At 38.4% G+C, this 27,731-nt stretch overlaps 1 protein-coding gene across 3 annotated transcripts in view; it reads right to left on the bottom strand.

The window, feature by feature from the left end:
- Positions 1-14,635: 14,635 nt before the first annotated feature.
- Positions 14,636-27,731, bottom strand: part of XRN1 (5'-3' exoribonuclease 1) — a 99,035-nt gene continuing 85,939 nt past the window's right edge. The window contains exons 34-42 of one of the 3 annotated variants that reach the window (XM_060099574.1): positions 27,576-27,637; positions 25,784-25,906; positions 25,209-25,368; positions 23,101-23,282; positions 21,152-21,265; positions 20,955-21,057; positions 18,664-18,702; positions 18,141-18,301; positions 14,636-17,657 (exon numbers count right to left, since the gene is read on the bottom strand). In XM_060099574.1, the coding sequence (XP_059955557.1) occupies positions 17,358-17,657; positions 18,141-18,301; positions 18,664-18,702; positions 20,955-21,057; positions 21,152-21,265; positions 23,101-23,282; positions 25,209-25,368; positions 25,784-25,906; positions 27,576-27,637 (1,244 nt within the window). In that variant the 3' untranslated portion in view covers positions 14,636-17,357. The remainder of the gene's footprint in view (positions 17,658-18,140; positions 18,302-18,663; positions 18,703-20,954; positions 21,058-21,151; positions 21,266-23,100; positions 23,283-25,208; positions 25,369-25,783; positions 25,907-27,575; positions 27,638-27,731) is intronic. The other 2 variants (XM_060099575.1, XM_060099576.1) reach the window with 2 other exon arrangements.

Genomic DNA, 27,731 nt, shown 5'->3' with positions numbered 1-27,731 from the left:
CATGCAGCGGAGCAACTAAGCCCGTGCGCCACAACTGCTGAACCTGTGTTCTAGAGCCCACTACTGAGCCTGGGTGCTGCAACTGCTGAAGCCCATGCACCTAGAGCCCGTGCTCCACAACAAGAGAAGTCACCGCAGTGAGAAGCCCGCGCACCGCAACGAAGACCCAACGCAACCAAAAATAAATAAATAAATTTATTTTTTAGAAAAAGTACATTAAAAAATATTTTTAAAAACCCCAACAAATGTCTACAAAAAGCTATGTACAAGACCATTCATAGTAGCTTTATTCATAAGAACCCCAAACTGGAAACAGATCAGCTGTTCATCAGTTGGAGAATAAATCTTAAGCTATCTTCTTCACACAATGGACTACTATTCAGAAATAAAGAGAAGCAAACTACTGATCCACACAACATGAATGAATGCTAAGACATTATATTGAGTAAAAGAAACCTAGCATAAAGAGTATATACTCTATACTGAATCCCTATGTTGTACACCTGAAACTAATATAATACTGTAAATCAACTACACTTCAATTTTTTTTAAAAAGAGTACATACTGTTTTTTTCCATTGATATGAAGTTCTAGAGCTGGCACAATTAATTTTTGGTGTAAAAATTTCAGAACAATGGTTGCCTCTGGGCAGTTGAGGATTTATTGGGAGAGAGTGTGAGGGAATTTTGTGTGTGTAATGCTCCTGTTCTGTGCCTTGGTGATGATTTAGGTTGCATGTATGTGTATATTTGCCAGACCTCATGGCCCACTTAAAATTTGTGCATTTCACTTTATATAAATTTTACCTGTAAAGAAACAAAAAGGCACCATAAAATATTGAATTCTAGTTAGTGATATGCATGCTGAAGTATCTGGGGGAAGTATACTGATGTCTGAAACTTTGAAATGAATACAAAAACAAGATGGACTGGTAAATAGAAAGAGAGATGGATTGATGCATAGGTAATAACGTAAGAATAGTAGAATAGTAATGGTAGAATTTAGGTCGTGTGTATATGGATGTTCAGAAGTAATTTTTTTAGTGTGTTTGGAAACTTTTAATAATAAGATATAGGGGAAGAGAATAAAATATACATCATCAAACCCACCCTTATTGTTTGGAGTCTTAAAACGTGGCAAGGAAATTGGACAGATATTTTTTAAAACTAGCCAAGTACCCCAGATTCTAAGAACTGTTTCTCTTTGTCTAAAAATCTCAGTGATGACTACAAGCAGCAACAAAGCTTCATTGTCTGTCTTGATTGCGCTGACTTTTGACAGCTGGGCCAAACGTTGGGAGCCAAAGGCTTACAAGCTTCTTAGTATCAATTACTAAGCTTTAATGGTCAATTAGAGTGTGAACTGATGAAACCCTCTAATTTGGTAGAATGGATTCTTTACTGCCTGAGAGGGGCCACTCTGCAATGTCAGTGTCAATTTCCCTTCCCAGCCAATATTGGACTGTGGTCTTTGTAGCCTCCTGGTTTTCTCTCTTCCTCCCCTTTCACCGCTGTTGGTGTTATCGAGCACAGATCACTGCACAGTGGTGTACTCACTATGCAGTAATGGTATTCAATAGAAGATGAATGATTCACGGTACATAAAGGAAAGATTATTGGAGCAGAAGTGCGGCAACCCTAGACCTGGCTCTGCTGCTACATAGGTGTGTGACCTTGGGCAAGTCACTTAACTCTGCTGAGCCTCACTTTATTAATCTCTACAACAGAGGAGGCAGGTTGAGAGGTTCTCCAGGAAAGTTCCAGCCCTAAGACTCAACTGCTAAACGTAAAAAGTACTAATTTCCAAATGACATTTATCAAAATTGTAATGTTTCTCCTGTTGGCTTTTTTAAAAAAATGTTTATTTATTTATTCAGCTGTGCCTGGTCTTAGTTGTGGCATGTGGGATCTTTTACTTGCAGCATGGGGGATCTTTAATTGCAGCATGTGAACTCTTAGTTGTGGCATGTGGGATCTAGTTCCCTGATCAGGGATTGAACCTGGGCCCCTTGCATTGGGAACACAGTGTCTTAGCCACTGGACCACCAGGGAAGTCCCTCCTGTTGGCTTTGACTGATTTTATTTTATTAGTTTTTATCCTTATCAAGGTTAAATATGTACTATGTAGATAGAGCCCATGCTCAACAAAGCTTATTATGAAACAATACCCCGGGCTTCCCTGGTGGTGCAGTGGTTGAGAGTCCGCCTGCCAATGCAGGGGGCACAGGTTCGTGCCCCGGTCCGGGAAGATCCCACATGCCGCGGAGTGACTAGGCCCGTGAGCCATGGCCGCTGAGCCTGCGCGTCCGGAGCCTGTGCTCCGCAACGGGAGAGGCCACAACAGTGAGAGGCCTGTGTACCGCAAAAAAAAAAAAAAAAGAAAGAAACAATACCCCACGAATCCCTAAATGTGTCCCTCCTCAGAAGCATTTAAAATCTTTTCGTTTGAATCTGCAGAAGAGTTGAAAGAATAGTCTTCAGTATTCTTACCTGAATAGTCCTCATCAAAAGGGCTATTGTTGGGGGCTTCCCTGGTGGCACAGTGGTTGAGAGTCCGCCTGCCGATGCAGGGGACACGGGTTGTTCGTGCCCTGGTCCAGGAAGATCCCACATGCCGCGGAGCGGCTGGGCCCGTGAGCCATGGCCGCTGAGCCTGCGCATTCGGAGCCTGTGCTCCGCAACGGGAGAGGCCACAACAGTGAGAGGCCCGCGTACCAAAAAAAAAAAAAAAAAAAAAAAAGGCTATTGTTGACATCTGATCTCATTCCCTCTATCTCTTTCTATGCTTCCTTTATGCCAGAGCATCTGAAAGTGGGAGGCAGGTACAGGTCACTTCACACCTAAATACAACAGTGTGTGTCTTCCAAGATTATGAACATCTCTTAGATAACTGAGACATCATTGCTGTACCTGAGAAAACTGACCCTAATTCAGTAACATCTCTCATATTCAAAGAAGCCCATTGAGCCATAAAGTGCCTTATAAATGTTATTTTTTCCTAACCTAGATCCAATCAAGGTTCACACATTGTATCTGACCATTAGTTTTCTTGAATCTCTCCCAGCCCTCCCTGCCCCCAACCTCCCTTGGAGAGAACAGGTCAGTTATCTGGCCCGGATTTATGCTGTAAATCCCACATGTCTCCCTCTACTAGAGTCAGGACAAGCATTTTTGGCAAGAATACCACACTGGAGATGTTGAGTCCTCTGCTGGCATCACATCAAGAAGTATAGAATGTCAGTCCTTCCCTACTACTCTTGCAACTGTTGCCAAGCTTGACTATTTGCTTAAAATAGTGACTGCCAAATCTCCACACTATAAAGGTACATTCTCCCCTTCTGTACTTAATAAGTAATCCATGGAGTGATATTTTTGAGACTGTGAGAATCCAGTTTGTGAGAATCCTAATTTAGGATTTTTTTTTTTTCTATTCACAGCATGCGGGATCCTAGTTCCCCAACCAGGGATTGAACCTGCGGCCCCTGCATTGGAAGTGTGGAGTCTTAACCACTGGACCGCTAGGGAAGTCCCTAATTTAGGATTTTTAAAATTTCTAATCATTCTTGAGGTTTAAGGAGGTTTCACTAGTCAAATGTAGAATTTTCCACCTATGGACCATGAGAATAATAATAATAAGGTGTTAGGGCTGAGAAAGATGTGAGAGGTCTTCTCGGTTAATTCTTTTATTGTTTTATTTCATTTTATTGTAGGCAGTTACATTAAATCTTCTTTTTGTATTTCCATTAGTGACATATTTTATCAGTTTGGGGCATGGTCTACTGACGTTCACCATGGAAGAGTACACACACATTTCCATCCGCCACCATATATGTGCACCCTTTCCATCTTCCTAATACAGTTATAACATGCTTTTGTTTAGATGACTATTTGGCTTCCATTATTATAATCATATGTTTTAACATGGTTATTATAACCATAATCCACAGTTGACCCAGTGTATCAGTACTATGCTGTGTCTCTTCTGTTTGCCTTTCCAGATTCACTCTTCATCCTTCTCCATTCTGCTGTGTCTTGGGAGGCTGATCTGCATGGACTCCATCAAAGGGTTCCCTTGCCCCATGGTTACTCAGTTGGGTTTGACCAGTAGAAAGCACCAGCAGGACACTGGAGGGAGAAACAATGAGGTCATAGTATATGTTCCCCAGCTCCTGCCCTACTAGGTGGCCATGGGTTAGCTGCTTAGTTCTACAAAAGGTCGCAGCTCTTGTCGGGCAACACCCTCTGTCTCTTTGGAGTCAAGTAATGGCATGTTCTTTCTGCCTTTCTTGTCCTGGAGTGGTAACAATTCTTATGTTGTTATTAGTCTTTTTAGTTTTCTTAAGTCTACCTGCACCCTTACAAGTTTTTAGTGTCTTTATTAAGGTCTCCTGAATTATGCTATCTATTTTCTGCTAGACCTAAATTATGAATATTTTCCTTTCCTGCAAAATTTTTCTATTTTCTCTGGAGTTAATATTTAATCTGATATTTCTGGTTTTCTATAAATTTATTATTAATTCAACCCAAGTACCTTTTATAATTTTCTAAATCTCCCCTTAGGATATTCAGAAACATCAGGAATTTTCTCAGTTTCATTTTCTTAAAGCCATCTCTTCTGGGGCTTTCTAACTTTTTCCAGTTTGTACTAGTCAACCTCTAGACCTGATGGACAGCTTTCATACTGAAATCTCCGTTTGCTATCACTGAAGAAATTATCTTGTGAGAATTAGATTAGAACTTCTCTTTCCATCTGGTTTAAATCTTCAATCTTGGGTCACATTCTCACGTTGTTAGTGCATATCTTCTAGTAGTTTTTTGAGAAAGGACACTTAAAAGTTACATTATTTGAGGGAATTCCATGGTGGTTCAGTGGTTAGGACTACATGCTTTCAGTGCTGAGGGTATGGGTTCAATCCTTGGCTGGGGAACTAAGATCCCACAAGCTGCGCAGTGTGGCCAAAAAAAAAAAAAAGTTACATTATTTGAGACTTTTATGTTAGAAAATGTCTTAATTATATCCTAATATTTTATCAATACTTTGGCTGAGTATAGAATTCTATGTTAGAAATTATTTCCTTTCAGTACTTTGAAGACTTTGCTTCATTATTCTCTAGCTTCTTGCACTACCTTTGAGATGTCTTAAATCATTATTACTCCTAATCCTTTGCATGTGATTTTTTTTTTTCTTGAAAGCTTTCAAGAGCTTCTTTGCCTCAGTATCTTAAAGTGCCATGATGATGGACCCTAGCATATGTTTATTCATTGCTGGGTAGTTGAGGAAAATTTCAATCTGAGGTGGTTGCCAGGGGTTGAAAGGAGGAGAAATTAAAGAATTTCTAGTTAATGAGCATAAAGGGTTTTTTTTTTAATGATTTTTTTCAACTTAAAAAAATTACTTATTTAATTTATTTTTTTGCTGTGTTGAGTCTTCGTTGCTGCGCACGGGCTTTCTCTAGTTGTGGTGAGCGGGGTCTACTCTTCGTTGCAGTGCATGGGCTTCTCACTGTGGTGTTTTCTCTTGTTGCGGAGCACGGGCTCTAGGCAAGTGGGCTCAGTAGTTGTGGCTTGTGGGCTGTAGAGCACAGGCTCAGTAGCTGTGGTGCACGGGCTTAGCTGCTCCGTGGCATGTGGGATCTTCCCGGACCAAACCTGTGTCCCCTGCATTGGCAGGCGGATTCTTAACCACTGCGCCACCAGGGAAGTCCCAAGCATAAAGTTTTAAGTTCTACATGAATTCAGTTTAGAGGAATAAATTCTAGAGATTTGCTGTACAATATTGCATCTACAGTCAACAGTATTGTGCTCTATACTTGTAAAGAGGGTAGATCTCATGTTGTGTTCTTACCACAATAAAAGAAAAAACTTTAAAAATGCCTTTCTCACAACACTGTGGGGAGAGTTAAATGGCAGAATGCTATAAAGCACTTGGTCTGTAAACAGTATTTACTATTGTTGTTCTTATGGACTGGAGTCTAGAAGCAGGAAAAAAAGACGACCATGTCAATAGGCTAAGCTTGAGAAGAAGAGAACCTGCATTAAGGTAAGGTAACCATGAGGATGGAGAGAAGAGGGCAGATATACGAGATGATATTGCACCAGACAAGCGAACTGCGTGTGGCGGGTGAAGAAAAGGAGGAATCAAAGATGACTCATGTGGTTGTGACCTCTATTATTAGCAATACATGTAGAAATATCACATGATGGCATTTCAGGCCAAAATGATGACTTCCTTCACTTAGTGGTGCTAAGGAAGTGTCATTGGGAAATTATCATCTGACAACCCCAGAGACACTGGTTAAGACTCCACTGGTGTTTGATTAAGCTATTGAGATGGGGAAAGTTGTTTGCGTGTGTTGAACTCAGGAAGCATTTATCTAGCAATGGTGAACTACAGCTTAAAGAAGAAAAGCAAAGATCACAAAAGCTGCATTAATAATTTGTCTCACAGGGACTTCCCTGGTGGTCCAGTGGGTAAGACGCCACTCTCCCAATGCAGGGGGCTGGGGTTCGATTCCTGGTTGGGGAACTAGATCCTGCATGCACACCGCAACTAAGACGGGGCAGCCAAAATAAATAAATAAATAACGTTCTCTACTTAAAAAAAAAAAAAATTGTCTCATAGCTTATTCTGCAATGTGTGCAGACCCGGGGGTTTTAGATCCCAGACTCCTTGCTATGGACACTGCTCATTTGAGCTTTGCATTGTATTCTCAGTCAAGTCCCCTATGAGGACTCTCTGATATCGCCCTGTAATGATTTTTTTCTTTCTGGGGAGAAATAGATGAAATCAGTGAGCTGTGACTAATATCTATTGTGCTTAAGCAAGCATCTGTGTGCTCACTCCCCAGAAGAGAAACATACATTATTTTGCAGCAAAGGAAGAGAGCAAAATTCCCTGTCAAAAGTCCCTCTTTGGCGGGAAATCATGTCAGCTTACTTTTAAATGTTCTGATTAAAAAGAGAAAAAGAAAACTGACCTTGAGGGTCCTGAATGAGGTACCAGCCTTGTGTGATAAATACACAGTCACGTCTATGTGAAGGGAATAAAGTCTGGATGCTGGCTGAGTCCTGGCTTCTCTTCTCCTTCCTTTGGAGTCCTTCCCTGGAAGCCTGGGTTTTCTGACAGTGCCCAGCCCATAGTAGGCCTTCAACTAACACTTGTGGAACAATATCAAAGCATCTCCTTCAAGCAGTATAGGAAGTTTTCTCTTCTGCACTGCCAGCTCCACTACATCTATCCCTGGTCCCTGCTGGCACTCCCTCCACTAATTTCTTGCCCTCTGCCAGAAAGCTCACCTCTTCTGGTGCCATATCACCCCTTGCATTCCTTGAGGAACACTTCTGCCTCAGCTATGTGTGGGGACGCCACAATGGCCTGTCTGTTAGTACATGTCACAGGCCCAATAACCGGAGTCACAGGGGTGGGAATATAGTCCTGGAATAAACCTAACTCAAGAATCCCTACAGACAAAACTGCAACCAGAATGCTGTTTTGCTGCAAGTAGGCAAAGCCAGCTTTAAGATAATGCTCTGTTTTTAAAAACATTGATTCATTCATTCACTCTTGGCCACATTCCTTAAAAAAATATCTGCTATGGAGGGACACAAAACCTGGCAAGTTTGTACTTAGAGATCTGTACTGTCTTTACAACCTGCCCAACTATACTGCACACTAAGGATCTTGGCCACAAATTTCCTCATGTCAAATGAAATAAGATAGACTTATTGTCATAAATGGTCGTTCCTGACATCCTGGTGCTGCAAACAGTTGTCTCTCTCGGGGCTGTTGCTCCAGAGGTTTGAGTTGGATAGGGAAAGACCTGGATCCATTTGGGGAAGCTATCGACCATGATGCTTTCCTTGAACTCAGTCTGGATTCTTGATGGAGCTCTTGGGGCCGCCCTCCCGAAAAGTAAGGACCCAGGATAGTTTGCTTTGGCGGGCTGATATGTAATCCATTCTCTTACGGTCTTTTCAACCTTAAGTACAATTCTAGGCCATTTTGAGTGATTCCTTCAGTCAAATAGTCTTGGATGTCCTGCAGGATAGGTAGTTTTTCCATAAAAGACATCCTTTCCAGGATAGAGAACTCTGATGACATCTAACAAACTGGGTTCCACAGGTAGTTTGACCACTGCTCCCCGCTCATCCAGTTAGGTGTCATATGGGTCATTTGACAACCTGAGCAGAGCTGATAGCTCAGTGAGGTGCTTCAGGGAGCTCTGCTAATGTGGTTGGATGGATATGTAATAGAGCAAGTGTAGTAATATGTTAATGGTAGAATCTAGGTATTGGGTATATGCGTGTTCGTTGTATAATATTTGCTATTAGAAAATTTTCGTAAAGAAATGTTGGAAAAAAGAAAACAATTCCCTTAAAGTGTCTGGTGCTGTCAGTGGTGATCAGCTGAGATCTTGATCACTACCTCTTGCTCTGCCAGGTGTTCAGAGAAGCAGGTAGGCCTAGGAAGGGGAACAGCGTGAGTGGCAGAACAGGCCAAGTCTCAGAGGTACTTGCTGAGGGAAACAGGCAAGTTTCAGGATGACGCCTAAAGCATGATGCCATTTATGTAAAATAAAAAAGCAATTATAAGTAGTTATATGTGCAGATAGGGTGGCATCAAAAAAGGCTAGAAGGACACACACCACATGCTCACAACAATCACCTCTAGAAGGTGGTCCAAACATTTTACTCTTACCTGCCATACTTTCAAAATTTGTAGGAAATGCAGCCATATGTTACCTAAACAATTAGAAATTAATTTCAGAAGAGAAAGTAAACTAGAACGTGGGTTTGGGGATTCAACAGATCTCTTCTGAATTTCAACTCAGCTGCATATTGTATCTTTGGGCAAGTTAGCCTTTTTTGTGCCTTACTTTCCTTATTTGTGAAATGAGTTAATACTATTTTTATATTACAGTTGTTTTCAAGATTGAAAGTGTTATGTAAAGTGAATGGTACCTAGCAGATAGCCCGTAAGTGCTAACTGGTATTATCACTGAGCCTGGAGCACAAACCTTCAGTGCTATATTCATAGAGACAAAATTAATGATGTGACTTGTGCCTGTGAACAATACAAATTGCCCTGCAACCGACATGTGGAGAAATTCCCAGCCTTGGCCATAATGCGAGGGATATCTCCATCAGTTTGTGCCCAGCTGTCTTTTGTAGAACATAATGTTCTAACACAATGAGCAAAGAGTACCTACTGTCATTCAGGATTTTGTGATTGAGGCTAGCTCTGACTCCATGTGATACATTCTTGGTAAGAAATAGGAGTTTGTGGGACTCCCCTGGTGGTCCAGTGGCTAAGACTCTGCGCTCCCAATGCAAGGGGCCCGGGTTCGATCCCTGGTCAGGGAATTAGATCCCACATGCATGCCACAACCAAGAATCTGCATGCTGCAACGAAGTCCACACACTGCAACTAAAAGATCCCGCGTGCTGCAACTAAGACCCAGTGCAGCCAAAATAAATAAATAAATATTAAAAAAAGAAATAGTTTTTGCTATTTCTGCAATGAATATAGTTGCAGAAGTCATGTTTGTTTGACGTTCTAGGAAGTGTCATCAGGCTGAGAAAGACTTCTTGGAAAGAGCTCATATTTCTTAGATAATAAAGTCAGCAGGTCATAAACGGGAGGATGTGGGAGAACGTAATTGTTCTCAGGAAGGCTTGGATCTATTGTGTTGTTTCCAGACCAGCTACGCCATGAATTGCAATACGCCAGAGAGGATCTCTGGTAAAATATTAACGGGTCAGCCTGAGAGGGTGATGCTGGAACTCTGATTCCACATTTCTTGTTTCTCTTTGATATCCAACATACTGAACAATATAGGAGCTTCTCAGAGTTAGTGCAGCTGCATCATTCTTACTTGGATGACTGAAACAGCTTTCTGTTTGTGTATGATTTCCACTCTCTCTAATCAATTCTCGGCAATGCCACCAGTTTTCATTTTGAGAGCAAATACTACTTAATTAAAATCATGTAATAGCTCCTATGAGAATAGCTTTTAGGGGTATCTTCACATCCTGATCTTTCTTGCTCCGAAGAACATCGCTCCACATGAATGGGCCTTGGCAGCCATGTTTGTGTTAGTTGATGTTACTTGCTTCCATGGAGGTGGACATCTGATACAAACTTAGCCCATTTGGAGTTGAGATGGAGAGATGCTAGTCCAAGGCTGGTTGCTGGAACTAAAGCAATGTACAAAGGGAATATGGAAGCCTTGAGTGTTAAACAGAAAGGCAGAGGTGAGACTGGAGAAGTTAGGTATCTATGTTTCTGATAGCTTTCTTGCTCTTGGTCCAGACCCCTTTGAAGCTCAGCCGTGTTTCTGCTTTTGGATTCTAGGTGGTTTTTGTACATCCTGGACCACGAGAGAAGTCCCTGCAGGCCTTCTTTTATGTATGAACTATGAGGACTGACTGCCAGCCCAGAATGTGGTTGTTTCTTAAGAGCCTACCTTTGATAGGTCCAAGTTTCCTCATCAACCCACAGTCCAGCAGGGGTAGGTAGCCCCTCAAGGTGACCTGTCCCCCACCCCCAAATATAGATGTTGGAGCAAAGACCTGATCAACAGAGAGTCACAGACACTATAGAGCCCACAGCCCCATGGAGAGGAGACAGAGAGTGAATTGGAAGGTAACACCTCAAGTAAGGTTCGGTTCCTGAGAAGCCTGCTTGGATTCTCTGAGACAGCCTCATATTCTTACAGCAAGTTTCCTTTTCTTAAGCTAGCTTGAGTGGGTTTTGGTTTGTTTAGTTTTGATTTTCAAGTAAAAAAACTGACACCAAGGTTGGGGGAGCCCAGTGATGCTACAGAGTTGGGGTAGACAGGGGTGGTTAGTGTGGGGAGCTGGGGGTCTGGGGGATGAAGTGGAAGAGCAGCTGGCGATGTCTCCACTGGTGATCCTGGGCCTCGTGCCTTCTGCTGGATGAAGGTGGCCCAACACCGTATCAGAATGTGACCACTCCTTGGGGTCTTGAGTTAACAGTACACCAGCAGAGACAGACTCAGGTAGAAGGGGAAGAGCTGGAAGCCGGTTTAGCAGGTAGAGATTGTCTTCCCTCCTTAACCCTCTCTTTCCAACTCCTTCCCACCCCTCCCATCGAGAGATTTTGGTAATATGCATAATAATGCATTGGAGTTATATTGTGAGACATGGCCAATTAGCAAGATGTTAGTCTTGTAGATTCCCCAGTCTTATGAGTAAGAATTAAAGCCTCTTCCAACATGGCTCTGTAAGAACCTTCCCCTTGGTAGAAAAGATAGAGGGGATCAATGGCAGGGAAAAGGAAGAACAGAAAGAGAAATGCCTCCCAGATGCCTAAGTGAGGCGTGGGGACTCTGCATGAATTGAATACTGGAGAGGGACTCAGTGGGAAAAGCATAGAGGTATTTGGCACCATACAGGACTCTGTGTGTTTGGGTACATGTGACAAATCCTTATTTACTTACATCTGTAATATACCTGCTATGTACCCAGTGCTTTAAACATATTAACCATACAAGGGGTGTTGTTTTCTTCCTTTAGGAGATGAAGAAACTGAGGCTTAGGTATTACATAACTTGCCAGTCTTAAAATGAGAATGATTTATTTACAATTAGAAGTAGAGGTAGGATCTGAACAGTGGCCAACAGAATCTATAGTCCGACTTTCTCCACCAATCGTGCTGTCTAGTTTATGCTAACTGACATAGTTTCAAAATACCAGTATAAAAGGATATGGGGTTTGGGACTTACCTGGTGGTCCAGTGGGTAAGAATCCGCCTTCCAACGCAAGGGATGCAGGTTTGATCCCCGGATGGGGAACTGAGATCCCACATGCTGCAGTGCAACTAAGCCTGTGCGCCACAACTACCGAGACTGCATGCTCTGGAGCCTGTGTGCCACAACTAGAGAGAAGCCTGCACGCTGCAACTAGGGAAGCCCGTGCACTGCAGCAAAAGATCCCACATGCCGCAACGAAGATCCCACGTGCTGCAACTAAGACCCGACACAGCCAAGTAAGTAAGTAAATAAATAAATATATTTTTTAAAAACTTGCTAAAAAAAAGGATATGGGGTTTAAGTGAATACTGTAATGTTTCTACTTTTAATATCACTGCAAACATACAAGAACAAACAACTTATGAAATCATTCTCAAAGTTTTAATTAAAATCCATATAGCATTTAACATGTATAGATGTTTAAACTCAGTGATTCATATATTTTAAAATCCTTTTGCACATTTTGAGGCTAACTTCATGCTAGAAATCTACAAATGTACAGCTTAACACAAAAATACATTCGGAGTCCATTCCAATGCAAGTTTAAAACACTTTAATTGCAGACAATGTAAAGATATTTAAAAAACAAAAACTACAAAATAAGCACATAAAAGTCTTCCCTTTTGAACTTTTAATAAAATACTGCTCTGTATAAGATCTAATGAAAAATTCCAGTTACTTATAAAATACTTATGTGAGGAAAGAAAGGAATTAAGATATATGAGTTATACTTACTTACATTGTGTAAAAGAACAAAACGTTGGAACACTTTGATGGTACAGTACACTATCTACTACTCATATATCAAAATAGATGAAAACACTCAAAGAAGCAACTGGGTGCAGGCAAAAGAAAATGTACAACACTTCAGGCAAAAAAAAAGCCCCCAAGCTCCAAAACAAACAAAAAAGTCCTTTAACTGTAAGGGAAAGAAAGGAATAAGAGAACTTAAAGCAAACTGAGGACCAAATTCTCATTCTTATTACTTTATGAGAAAACAGTATGAGGATTTGGCTCAAATTACTAAAACATCTACAGAAATTTAATTATTTGGCCTGGGCAATTAAATAGTATACCAATTGCTGAAATAACAGCAATAGGTGTACTGTTGAAAAAAACCTAATTTTTACAGGTAAAACTTTATGTAAAACTTTATCTGTTGGAAACCAGAGTCTCCATCATGAATTGCACTTGAGATGGCTGAATGCGACTGAGCAAGGCATTACTGCTGGTTCACTGACACACACACACACACACACACACACACACACACAAAGCAGCTATGGATTGGTGATATTCTTAACTACGAAAACTATTTTATACCTGTTTTTTCTCTCCCTCTAAACAAAGGATCAGTGGTGTTGGATTTAAGTCAGTGAAACTTCCCCCTGCCCCCATTCTGTGTCTCGAAGCTGTCTCATACTGCTCCCTGGCAGAAGATGGAGTGGTCTGATGGAAATCTGAACCAGCTCTGTCTGAAACATATTCATTTCTGGAATTTTAAGCATTATCCTAACTAGGAAAGGAAGCTCCTGCAAAAAAAAAACACTGTTTCACTGACAAAACTTATAACACTGCCAGTTTGAGTTCTATCACTGTCTCTAAAAAAAATAAGGGAATTTCTGTGATTCATTTCTTTTTAAAGGTTGAGAATGTCTGTCATGGTCGTTTCTCTCCAATAAATTAATTCTTCTCCACAGTAAAAACACAATTTGGAAGCAAGATGGTACTAAGAAATATAGCAAACTCAAAAAGCTGGGAGATTGTACACAGTTGCTTTAAAAAAGAGGCTCTGGGGCTTCCCTGGTGGCACAGTGGTTGAGAGTCTGCCTGCCGATGCAGGGGACGCGGGTTCGTGCCCCGGTCCGGGAGGATCCCACATGCCGCGGAGCGGCTGGGCCTGTGAGCCATGGCCGCTGAGCCTGCGCGTCCGGAGCCTGTGCTTCGCAACGGGAGAGGCCACAACAGTGAGAGGCCCGCGTAACGCAAAAAAAAAAAAAAAAAAAAAAGAGGCTCTGGACAATGAGATGAAGCATATTACAATGAACTTCAATGGACAGCTGGGCAGTCCTAGCTATCTTAAAGGTAAAAATTAGACAATCACTATGAAAATGTATGATTTATTAATACAAATAAAACAGATGATTTAAAAGTGAGTGAATACTAACAGGTATAAAATAGATAATAAACCTGCTGTATAGCACAGGGAACTCTACTTCACTTTGCTGTACAGCAGAAACTAACACAACGTTGTAAAACAACTATACTCCAATTAAAAGAAAAAAGATCATAAAAAAAAAGTGAGTGAATAAAAAAGACCCTGCAACTTATATATTTTCTTGAGCTAGAAAGATATAGTCTAAAAATGCAGAGTTGGATAGGTCTTATTTAACTGTTTCCTTCTTCCAACTGCCTCCCTCTCTGACCCCTCCCCACAAAACCTAGATTAGTTTGAAAAATATCAGTCTAAAACCAAAGCAAGTACCTGATTATAGAAAAGGAAATAAAAAACAAAAAACCTGCATCAGGAGTTTTTCATCTCTCCCACCAACAGGAAAAAAAAAAGATCTCCTTATCCTTTTAGTTCTAAAAGAACTACTTATCCCTCTGAACAAGCAAGGAAAGTCTTAAACTGAAACCAAGATACACACAGAGGTGAAATTAATTTTTCAGGCAACTGAGTCTCAGACGTTTAAGATGCGAGTCTACATGATGTTTCAATTAATACAGTCTATCTGTAAAATTATAAAGCTCAGGTAATGTAGGAAATGGTGAAAACAATGAGACTAAAGGACCAATCTTCAAAATTCACTTAATTTGCTCAAAAAAAAAAGAAAAAAAACTTTATTGAACAAGGATATTTAGAACTAATGTTTCAGCGAGGAGAAGAAGGTTTAAATAGATTTAACTACTCTTATTACGTGGAAACATGAAGGATTTTGGGGAATCTCCTCCTCTGTGCCCTGTACAGCCCATGGTTTCCACAGAAAGGCCACAACAGATTCAACAGTTGAATGGGCATATTTCTAAACTTTGGGGTATTCTGAGTCTGCACCATCCAAAAAAAGGAAAAACTGTAAGTTTCCCAGTCTATTAGTGGATCTAGTCTCCTCAAGATTGTCATGAGATAAAAACAGTCTCTGCCTCTTACATCCTCCCCAGAGAGGGCACATCTACTGTTCTCAGGCCCACATTTAGAATAGGTGTACAAGGTGAAGAGAATATAGATGAATGCCTGACACTATCTAGTCATTATGGAGCTCTCTCCCATTTTAATCTCTCTTTAGTCTTGACTTTTAGAATAATACATTTTTTAAAAAGAGAAGAATGAAAAGAAAACACTTTTACTGCCTATTCACCTAGAATTGTCAGCTTGCTTTGCTTGAATACTGAGGAAACATCCTTATATGGGTTCAGTGGCACTGTGCTTACTGAAATTTCTCTTGGAGTTTTCAGAAGATGGCACGTGCTCCTTCTTCTGGGCTTTAAAAAAGATGTGGGGGCTTCCCTGGTGGCGCAGTGGTTGAGAGTCTGCCTGCCGATGCAGGGGACACGGGTTCGTGCCCCGGTCCGGGAAGATCCCACATGCCGCGGAGCGGCTGGGCCCGTGAGCCATGGCCGCTGAGCCCGCGCGTCCGGAGCCTGTGCTACTCGACGGGAGAGGCCACAACGGTGAGAGACCCGCGTACCACAAAAAAAAAAAAAAAAAAAAAAAAAAAAAAAGAAGTGGGCTGTACACTCTTTATAGAGTGGTCACAGAGCAATGATGAGTGAGGCAATTCTTGAATGCTTGAGTTTGTAAAGTTACATAAGGTGAAAAATATTATACACTTTAAAGTAGTAAGAGGTTGACATAATCTTATTGTCACAATTGAACTTTTTTGTATTGTATGCCCCAAATAGATGTTCCCTTAAAAAAAAAAACAAAAGTTCGTGAGGCAATAAGGACCAACACGGAGAAGTACTGGAGCCTCGTGACTCAGGATCCCATGACAGAGACACAAATATTCCCCAAAAAGGAAATTCTGGGAGCCAATGAACATCTGCATCTAGGAAAATTAATAGAAAATAAAATCACAGAAACTCACATCACTGTGATAAATGACAGATAATGAACACTTTTCTTTTACACTAAAGGCACGACTAATATACAAATATCCTACTAGCATTTAGAGAAACTCTAACATTTAGCAGTTAGAGAAGGAAATCCATTTAATTCAATACTAGCATTTTTAAAAACAAACAGACTCAGACTCATGGCAGAGTTTTCAATGAGCCCAATGAAACTAAATATAATAATCAGTTCCATACAAAGATGGTTGCTCCTACTTTTAAAAAAGTATGATAACTTACTTCCTTAAAAATACAAGCATATCACAAAAATGAAAGCACAAACATATATATAAAAACTCAGGCCCTGGTACCACTGAGACATTTTCATAAACTCTAAAATAATTTCAACAGCTACAGCTTGAACAATACACACCCACATGTGACATGCAAAGACAAAATGCCAGAGTCCCTGGGCAGTTCAGCATAAAGCTAAAAATACGGAACGAGAATGAGACGGGCACTTGTCATATAAATAATGTACAGTATACACTGATGGTAGCTGTGCACACCTTGGAATTTTTGAAAAATTTAGAATTTCATCAGTTCCAGGAAGCACTACACATGGACCAACAATGGAGCTCTCATGTATGTTTAAGTAAGCAGGTAAAAAGCTATACAAATTGATAACACAATTTATTTTAATTAACATGATTAATAGTTTGTACTTTATTCTATTAGAAGATTAATTTGTAATCATTATACACTGTAGATTTTGCAACAATTTTATTAGAAATGACTAATGCTGGTTCTTGAATAATCTAAAAAATTGTAATTATTTACTCAAATCTAGATTGCTGGTTATAATTCTAAGCAGTTACATGAAATATTCTGATCAGTATTCTGGAGTTGCTTTGGTACAAAATTGAGAATAAAGCAAAACTGGCAGCACCACCACAAGTGTGATCACGTCACAGCAGGTCCCAAGGACCCTCAGATATGATAAAACATAAGTTAAAATACCTATAAGTAAGAGCCATGCTCCTGACACTTCTGTTACATCATTGAAAAGAGAAATAAAATCCACATTCAGTAAATTATACTTGAGGCCCAATTTTCATGCTCCATTTAATTATCCCTCAATGATAGTGTAAAAAATGTTTATAATTATTGCAATATGATATCGAATTCATAGTTTAGGATGCTGCTAATGATGAGGTCAATGGTTAGAGTGGTACATTTGAATGCTTAGTCCGTTGATATTATTTGAACACAAGGTTGAATTTAGTCTTTTTTTTACAGCTTTATTGAGGTATAATTGATGTAAAACAAATTGCACATACTTAAGATGCACAATTTGATGTATAGTCTTTTAAATAGCATGAAAAGTGCCTGACAACTAAAAATTTTAAAAATTTTAATTGAAATATATTGTTTTAAAATAGTACACTGTAATTTTTTATGACACACAGATATAGATTTATAAAAAGGCGGGAGGAAAGGAATGAAATTAATTTAATTCCAAGTACCAAATTTATTCGGAAGGTTTAGAAACTCCAAAATTGACAGCCAGTTTTCTTGATTTTCTTCTTGAGGAGCTTGGTGTTGACTTATGGTGAGACATACTATGGCCTGGGGAGGCAGCTTCAACTTGAAAAGGAGACGCAAGTTGAGAAATCTGAGAGGACTTTAAGGAAGCTGATAAACTCTCCTGTGGAATCACTTTGGTGACATCAGAAGATGCTGACTGGCTAGTCTGAAGTAGGGTGGCTTGACAACTCTGGGCATCCTTGTTCTCGAAATTCTTTTTGTTTGCAACCCTTTTTTTAGTTACCTTTGAGGAATAAAAGCATCATTAATTAACAATGCAGACCAAAAAAGCTAGTGTCAGAAAATACCATAAACCATGCTGCTAATACTTGTCAGTCACTGCTGACTTGTGACTTCCACTTATAACCTCCAAACCAGACTTCAGAAATTCAAGGAATATGGTTACAAATAAAATATTTAAAAATTATCCATAACTTAAATATAAAGAAAATTGATATTCCTGATTTTAAATCCCTTTGTTCTAGAAAAGGATGTTATTACTTGTTGCAATTATTATTATCTATTAGAACACAAACTCAGACAGCAGGGAGCAGGTCAGACGGGTCACCACTGGTCAAAATATATTCTCAGTACCCAGACCAGTACTGAATGGACTTCTAGTTGGCCCTGAATAATTACTGAATAAACAAAATTTTATCCATGGTCTTCGAGCAGTGAGAAACTAATTCTGTTAAAAAAAATATAATAATTCTCTTTCAGGTCTCACCTGTAGAGGTATGAACTGATTGTGCACACCAGCTGGCATTCCTCCGGCCATGGGTATGGTCCCAGCATATGAAGTATGATGGAAGGGCTTCCCAGGAACTGGCGCTGGTGGTCCCCATGGCATTGAGCCAAAGAGAGGAGCTGATGAGGGCACTATATTAGCTGTTAAAAATTATGGAAAAGCTGTTTTAGTAAAATGGTATCAATAAAAGCCTTGAAATTTAAGACCTCCTTCTGCTACCCTTTTTTGGCTTTTTTCTCTTTGGCAAAGGGCATATACACCTAATTTCTGATTACCCTTGCTTACAACGTTCAACCTCAGGAGCCCCTTAAGGACTGTGAATCATCTACAGAAGTCAGCTTATCATTATGCTGTCTGGCCTACGAAGGCCAACAGTACCATACACTGATATAAGCTTTAGGAGTATTTGTAATAATATTTAAAAAAATAATAGAAGGGTCATGAAACTGTCCCTTGGGGGAGAAAAGCCAGGGCACGAAGAGAGAAATATTAAGAATCTCACCTGCCCCCAGTGCTAAGTTGCTTCCATAGTGATCCCAGCCTACAAAAAAACCAAAAAAGCTCAAGTCTTGAAATCTGATCACTTTCATATAACATGTAGAATCTTCTTCCCTATTCTAATATTTGTAATTCAAGAATTTTTTTTAAAATTTACATTTTCTTATTAAAAGCACATTGAATCAGTGGCTCCCAAGACTGATTTGTGTATCTGGATCACATAGGGAGCTTATGAAATACAGATTCCTGGGCAAGGCTCCAGACCTAGTACATCAGACTCTGAGGGGTCCAGTAATCTGTATTGTTAATAAGCTCCACAGGTGATTCTTCCACAGTCAGCACCAGTGCAACATTTGGGAACTACTGCATTAAACAATGACAATCGAGACGCCAGCACGTTGCCACCAAAGAAGGTATGTACTGTGCTCAAACCTTCTTTTTAAAGAGATAAAAAGGCAGCCAGAATTATAAGACAGTATAGCTTAGCTAAAACTCAGCTACTTAAAAAATGTTTGGATCAGGAGAGAAGAATCATAATATATTTCAATGTTATGAATTACACATGTAAAAATTCCAGGATAAAGCACAGTTTTAATACGAAACACACTAGTAAGAGTTAGAAAATTATGTGCAAGTTTGGTGGCAGTTATAAGACTAAGAAGATCTATTTAAAAGATGCTATAGTAATCTCATGCATAGGTCAACTCAACCATTTCCCAAAACCACTGTCCTAAATATAAAACATATTTTTCTCCATTGGGACCCTTTCATACCATAAAGTGGAAATCTATAAAATAACTTTAAAATCTTAATCTGATGCATAAGTTGTTTTCTCCTGATTAACGTTCAAATCTCGTGGCTTTTATATCATATATTATTATTGGAATACTGGATAGCACAAAACCAAAAGAACTCCAGTTAAGCTTTAAAATTCTTGGTAGGTATGAATACACTAATAAACATGATATAATAATGAACGTAAACATAATAATCAAGCTATAAAATATCGATAATAAATGGGAAAACAATCATTCCTTTTAGATAATATATTCTCATAAGACAAATCCTTTTTGAGAGAAGCTTGTGGGTAGAACTTTAGGTAACCTGCATGAACTAATTACTTAAAATTAATTGATATATAGTTGCTGGATTCATTTTTGAAAGTGAAAAAGCAGTTAAATTAGATTTTCCAGGTTACAGTGGACTTACTACCTTGAGCTATATGAAAATTTCAGATCCACTGTGTCATAAAAATTTTATGACTACACATTGTTTATACAGGCAAAGGAATGCCAGTGTAGTACAGTAACAAAATTGTGGGCTTTGTAATTAGATGTATTTGCTTTTGAATGCTACTACTGCTACTTAGTAACTTATGACCTTAGACAAACTGCATTTTTAAACAAATCAAAGTAAAGATAATTATACACACACATATCGTAATAAAAAGGGTTTTCAACATAATATAGCAGTCATCCAGTCCATCCCAGGTTTAACTGTTTATTTCCAAACTGTTCAATAATTTGCTTATGCTGCTAGTTGATTTTTCAATTTTAGGCATTTTTAGACTTCCTGTTATGATAGATCAAAATTCAGTTCTTTTATACCACCCCTCAATACTTACCCTGTCCTCCCAATGTAAGTATATTACAATGTTTGTTTAAAATTATGATCAGTGTTTATGATATGTGACTGTATAAATATTATTACTGCAAAGCCAAGTAGGGTACTCTGATTATGTTGTTTTTTTTGTAAAACTTAAAAAAAATTCTTTTAAGAGTAATTATCTTTTAAAAGCTCTTTAGTCTTCTATGTACCTATCCTCAATGTGAGAGAATATTAAGAAACATACATAGAGTAAGTGCAAAATCCCCTCCGCTCTTCATTTCCCTAATCACCAAGGGCAGTTTCTTTCAAATCCACAGCTTCTTATTCCCTTCATCTCTGTTTTTTTCTTCCCACACCTCCCCCAACTCCCTATAACTACACCCCCACCCCCCCTCCCTGTGTTTTTGATGTCTACCTTAAACCCAAATTCATGCGTTGGCAGCTACTGGGCTGCCCAAAACAGAGAACAGTCCTACTCTATCTAGCCACACTAGAGACTGTAGGAGGGCAAATGGTATTTTTAGATGAACCTGCAGGCTCTGGTTTCAGGCTTTACTTCTCACAACTCCTTAAATTACCTAAACATTTAGGTAATTTTTTTGTTTCCTCAAAATGATGCTTCATAAAAGAACTTTCTAAAAACAATATAATTCAATAACAAATATTGAGAAGAGCAAAATATCTCACCAGTAGGTTGGGGAAAAACTGGAGGAATGGTTCCAGGTGGTACAGCAGGAGGATAACTTGGAAATATTGGTGGAGGCAAAGGGAAATTCACTCCTAAGGAGCCCTATGGAAGTATTTAAAAGTTATAAAACAATGCAACAAAAACATCCAGAGGGATTAATTAAAGATTTAGTAGAGAATTCATGGACAGTTCTCACCAATTGTTGTAAAGCAAAAAGTGCAGCTTGTTCCTTGGCTTCATTTTCAGAATGGCACTGTGGCCCATGTACCAGTAAGCCGTTAGATAATTTTACCCGGCAAACTGTCATTGTCTAAAAAAAAGAACATGAATGGTTATGAAGTTATCTGTCCAGGAAGTCGACCTCCTCCTCCAAAGCTTAGTTTAAACAAATGGAATAATTTCATCTAACATTTTGTAAAAAAAAATTTAAGAATTCAAAAAAGGACTATCAGCTTAAGTTCTGGGTTATGATGCAAAAACTTTACAATTGTTGCCTTATCTTTCAATGTTTACAAAGTTAAAATGATCTCTAAGCTAGCTGAGGACCAAGCATCATAATGTCAATGAAAGCCAGCAAAACTTTCTTTTTTATATCTCGGATCAGGAAACTAGGTTTTCTACTTGTTTTGTATGTAAGATTTTACTGGAACACAGCCAAGCCCACTCTTATGTATCACCTATGGCTGTTTTCATACTGTAATTGTAGAGGTGAGTAGTTGTGACAGAGACCATATGGCCCACAAAGCCTAAAATATTTACTCTCTGGCCATTTATAGAAAAAATCTGCTGACCCCTGCTTTCCACCATCCTTTAAATAGCACATACTTCGCTAATATGAATTAACTGCTAAAATTTAAAAGACTCAGAGGTTCTGACTGATTTTGTATTTAAATTTATATGATAACTCTTTACAGTATGCGCTTTATTTTTATAAAAAAGATTTTAAAAAAATGTTACTTTTTTAAAAGGTAGCCATTTTTATGTAGCATTATTAGTTTAATCATGCTTTCTGCTTTAGGTGAGAATGTGTCAAGAATCTGGATGTAAAAAGGAGAAAACAGCCTTCCTGCCGTGGTTCTCAAGGTGCAGTGTGGGGATCCTGGAGGTCCCTGAGCCCCTTTCTGGGGATCCTTGAGGTTCAAACTATTTTTATTATAATATGAAAATTCTATTTGCCCTTTTCACTCTCCTTTTCTCATAAGTATACAGAGAACAAAAAGTTCATTGATATAATTTCAGATTCTACATTGCACTAACTTTTAAGAAAATACCATGTTTTAAAGTAGTATCAAAGAACATCCACAGGGCTTCCCTGGTGGCGCAGTGGTTGAGAGTCCGCCTGCCGATGCAGGGGACACGGGTTCGTGCCCCGATCCCGGAAGATCCCACATGCCGCGGAGCGGCTGGGCCCGCGAGCCATGGCCGCGGAGCCTGTGTGTCCGGAGCCTGTGCTCCGCAACAGGAGAGGCCACAGCAGTGAGAGGCCCGCGTACAGCAAAAAAAAAAAAAAAAAAAAAAGAACATCCACAGTTATATGAAAAGGCTATTAAAATTTTCTTCCTTTTTCCAACTATTTGTGTGAGGCCAGATTTTCTTCATATATTTCAACCAAAACCACGTATTACATGAGGTTGATAGTAAGAAGCAGATATGAGAATCTAGCTTCTCCATTCAGCTAGAAGATGGATAAGACTTGCAAAAATGTAGAGCAATGTGACTCTTCTCATTAAATTTTTTTCAGTCATTTTAAATTAACAACATTACAATTTTTTTTTTCAGTTTTTATTTTTAATTTGGTAAATATAACACAAGTAAACAAAAGTTCTTTGGGGTCCTCAAAAAAAAGATGGGGAGTTTCTGAGACCAAAAAGTTTGAAAACTGCTGCTGGGGACCAAAATCCCTAGCTCTATCAGTCTGCAGAATCTTGCGAGGCTACCTGCTGCCCAGCTTCCTCTATCAGTTTCTCTGAGGGGTCTGGTTATGCATAAATGGAAGACCCAGGGTGAGAGGTATTAATCTATGCTGCTCATAAAGTCAAAAAAATTAGCTCCACTGTATTATTTCTAGCCAAAGATTTTCAGTCAATTTATTTAAGCTCAGTGTTCAATAACTTATGTAAATGGAAGAACAGTAATATACAATACCTGTGGTGTTCTCAGAAAGGAGAAATCTGGTTGTGGCATTCCAACAAGGGAACAAATTCGAGAAAGTTCAGTTACTGGTGTGGACACAGGAGGAATCTGGCTGGCAGCAGGCCAGCACACACTGTCCACAGACTGAACGCTATGGTACTCACTAGCACTGTGAGGCTTGTTCATATAAGATGCTGTCAAAAAAGAGAAAAGGACATATCCACATTAAATGATATCTCAAACTATGCGATTATGGCAGGGCTTTACAGAATAGCAAGGAGGACATTGTTAAAAGTGAGAAGAGGACTCTCCCATGAAGCAAATATAAGAACTATTTAGTTTTGCCTAAAATGACTAAACTCAATGAAGATTTTAGATGATTATAATTAATTACTGATATATCATTAAGACAAAGATTTAAAAATATGAGTAGATGACTGCCAAAAATGAGCATTGTGAGAGATTAATGACTACATAGTTATTTACAGGCAAAATCTAAACATGCAAATGGCTTTCTTGAGCTGATATACAATTAATTCTTAAGTTCTGAGGCTTTAGCTTCAGTTTTCTCAAAATTCCATCCTACTTTCTGAGACACATGGATGAATGTTTTTTTTGCTCTAAAATAATGCTTCTTAAAAGTTTTTCTGAAATTAAGTCTTTTAAGTGCCTTTATTATGATTTAAAAATTCTGAAAGTTCACATTCTTTATAATCAACAAACTCACCAACAGAACAGAAAGCACACCCCAGTGAAGAATGAATATAAACCTCTTACTGTTATAGATTTAAAAAAAGTTAAGTGGCTTGCCTGAAGTCACACATTAGTTCTGTTACATGAGCTGGATTCTGAGTTCTTGACTCTAAGGTAGATGATATTTTTCACTATACTGAAGTATAGTAAAAGTTACTTGTTTTTGACAGTGGGACCATATTTATCCAATATTGTTTTAAAATTTTATTTTGCTCTATTTCAAGAGCATATCTGTCCCTATGATAAATAGCTTCCTGATAGTTACTGGAATTTAAAATTATTTATCCCAATACTCAGTGGAGTATAAATGAAGTTAGACTCTGATTTTGATACTTAATAAACTCAGATTAGCTTATTTCAAAATGTTTTTTACCTCTTTGAGAAACTTCTGTCCCCAACCTACTTTTGCATGAGTCATTTTTCCTGGTAGGTTTTGCAGATAATTACACAGTCAAAATATTAAAGTACAGGGGATGCAGAAGGTAGGGGTAATGATGGACATCTACTGAAATCCAGCTATGTGCCAGATGTTATGCTATAGGCTTCTTAGACTTAAGGTAAGTGCCCACTTTCCAGTGTGTGCCTCCATTAATTATTTTAAATTGATTTTACAGCTTCTTCTATTTTTATGTTGGTCAAGTTATTTTAACGTAATACTAATATCAATTATTCGCACCTATGATGTGTCAGACACAGTGCTAACTGCTTTATATATGTCATACAATTATCACAACCATCATTTGCAATGTCATTTTATAGATAAAAGAGTTTATAGAAAAGTTAAATAATGTATTTAAGTTACATAATCATTTTTAAATTACTGAGAAAAAGCCAAAATGTGAAAACCTTTCCAGGTTTGGGATCTCCAGAATGAGTATCTGTAGTAGTATAATTTAAGTAGTCACAAGGAGGGACTTTCCTGGTGGTGCAGTGCTTAAGAATCTGCCTTCCAATGCAGGGGATGCCGGTTCGATCCCTGGTCAGGGAACTAGATCCCACATGCATGGAGCCTGCTGGTCACAACTAAGGAACACATGTGCCACAACTAAGGAGCCCGCCTGCCGCAATTAAGACCCGGTGCAACCAAAATAAATAATAAAATAAAATAAATAAAATTAAATTAAAAAAATAAACTTATTAAAAAAAGAAATATTAAAAAAAAACGTAGTCACAAGAAGACATTTAGGGACTGCAGATCTACTGGTTACATAGTTACATTGTCATATAAATGACACAAGTATAAAATTATACTCTTATTTGTTACTCTTAATTATACTTAATTATCTTTAAAAATCACATGACTAAAAAATAAATGAACTGAATTTTTGAAGTGACTGGTTATTAGTACTAGTACTTAGCTTACTTACTTAATTTCTTACTTTGTTTAGGCTGTGAGGAAGATCCATATTCATCTCTTCTATTGGAGGAAACAGTGACTTCATTACCAAATTGTTTCATCTCATTCTTATGGTCCACAGTGCCAGAGCCATCAATTTTTAGAATTTCTTTAAGCATCCGAGTTCCCTTCTGTTTTGAAAATGAATGGTATGGAGACAGTGGGGATATGGGAGAAAAGTTAAAAGCTACAGACCTTACGGATGTTTCTTTTAATAAGTTCCATTGTTAAAAATTAAGATGATGACTACATTCAGATAGAGAATAAGGAAAATAGAGTTGAAAAAAAAATTCACATTTCCTGGCAAAGAAACAATACTTATCATTCTGCTTAACTTTTGACCAAATTGTCTAGTGGCAATGTTTGAAAAGCAAGGGAGCTATGGTGGCTAAACTGCCCAGGGCAGTCCGATCTTGCTCACAGGATGACAATAATAATGCCACACACCAGTCTACATAAGAGAAAGTGTTTTGACTGTTGCACAGGGTATGTATGGCTAACAGTAATGAAATGACCAGAGTGTATAAGCTCTTACAAAATACGAACCATAGCAAATGACTGTGGTGACAAATGTTTTTCGCTTGGAGGCTCTTCATGATGAGATGACTGTACTTCATTTTCTTTGGAGATATTCAAGGATGCTAAGAAGTTCTCAATTCCAGGATTAGGCTAAAAGAATAAATATTTTGTGCATGAAGATGAAAGTACAAGGGCACGAAAATAGCTGAGAGTTTTATGTACAAAAATGATCATTTAATTTTCACTCGGTGTTCTTCCCAGGTGTTAAAGTTTGGGAAGAGAACTTGAATAAACCAGTCTTTTAGCTTATCAATGGCATTTGGATAACTAGTTTCAACCTTTCGGTTTTCTGAGACTTCTGCACTCTAATTTCTCTTCAAAAGCTTAACATTACATTTGGCAGGCCCTTCAAATGCCTGTAAGAGAGTAAGAATGAGTTTTTGTGCAAATAAAATTATAATTCTGACTTAATGGTATTCTAAATAAATTGCTGCAAACTTTTTAATGTGTTATTTTCTCTTTTATACCATGAGAAAAAAAGGGGGCCCATAAACTTGATGAGAAAAATTCCACCTTTATTTTCATTAATTTCTAAATGAGACTTAGTATTCCCTTCAGTTATGAGTGTAGGCAATAAAACACAATGGTGGTGATTCTAATGGTATTTCAATATTACTGGTTTTCTTTCAAATCTTATGTATTTTACTGTAGCATTAAAACTATTATTCTGAGAAAGAGTCCATAGGCTTCACCAAAGAGGTCCATGACACAAAGAGTTTACAAACCCCTTCTCTAGAAGAAAGGAAGTTATAGCATAAGAGTTGCAGAAAGAGATGACTCTGGAAGTCATGCAATTCAACCCTTTATTGGTATCTAAAAATTAATGGGCTAAGAACCCGTTATATGCCAAGATATCTGCTAAGGTATCTTTTATAAATGTAATATATTATAGCTTATAAGAGATATAATTTTTAAAAACTTTGTGTTATATAATATGCATATAGAAATGCACATAAGTGTACATAAATATTTTGACTTAAAATGTTTTTTTTGATTATAAAATATATACATACTCCTTATCAAACAAACTATATAAAATAAAACATAAATGATCTCAGTTTCCCCCATTAACCTAACTCCACAGAATTAACTGTTAACTTTGCCATGTTGGTCCATATACTTTCATTGAATATACAAACATATTTCTACATATTTTATACATATAATGTACCCACATATATGCATATATGTAGGTATGTTTGTATGTATTTATGTATATATAGATTATATATAATGAGAGACACAAGTGATATATTTTTATCTCCATTTTAAAGATGAAGAAATTGAGGCTGTTAGAAGTGTAGTGAATTGCTCAAGGCCACCTAGCTGTTAAATGGCAGAACCAGAACTTCAGGTCTCTCTAGTTCCAAATCTTGGACTCTAGCTGTGCAACCTCCCATCCAAGTGACTGAGAGGCTCAGCAACCCTCTTGTCATGCACTTTATGAATCTGGCTGAAAGGGCTGCAAAATTCAGTCAGATGCCACAGAGCCACCAACTATAGTAAAAAGTGGGCTACCAGCATAGTGCAGGGAGCTCAGCTCGGGGCTTTGTGACCACCTGGAGGGGTGGGATAGGGAGGGTGGGAGGGAGAGGCAAGAGGGAAGAGATATGGGGACATATGTATATGTATAACTGATTCACTTTGTTATAAAGCAGAAACTAACACACCACTGTAAAGCAATTGTACTCCAATAAAGTTGTTAAAAAAAAAGAAAAAAAAAAGTGGGCTACTAGAAATGTGATTTTGAGAAGCTTACCTGCCTATTTGATATTTTTTGTGACCGACTCTCAGTTTTAGGACTCTTACACTCTTCTTTAACTAGAGACAAGAAAACAGAAATTTTGTTAAATGAAATTTGCTGCACACCAATTAAATTTACCAAGTATTTACCATAGCAAGGCACTGTGTAAAA

The sequence above is a fragment of the Mesoplodon densirostris genome, chromosome 5, assembly GCF_025265405.1.
Source record: "Mesoplodon densirostris isolate mMesDen1 chromosome 5, mMesDen1 primary haplotype, whole genome shotgun sequence".
Lineage (NCBI taxonomy): Eukaryota > Metazoa > Chordata > Mammalia > Artiodactyla > Ziphiidae > Mesoplodon > Mesoplodon densirostris.
This window is presented reverse-complemented; position numbering and strand designations above follow the sequence as displayed.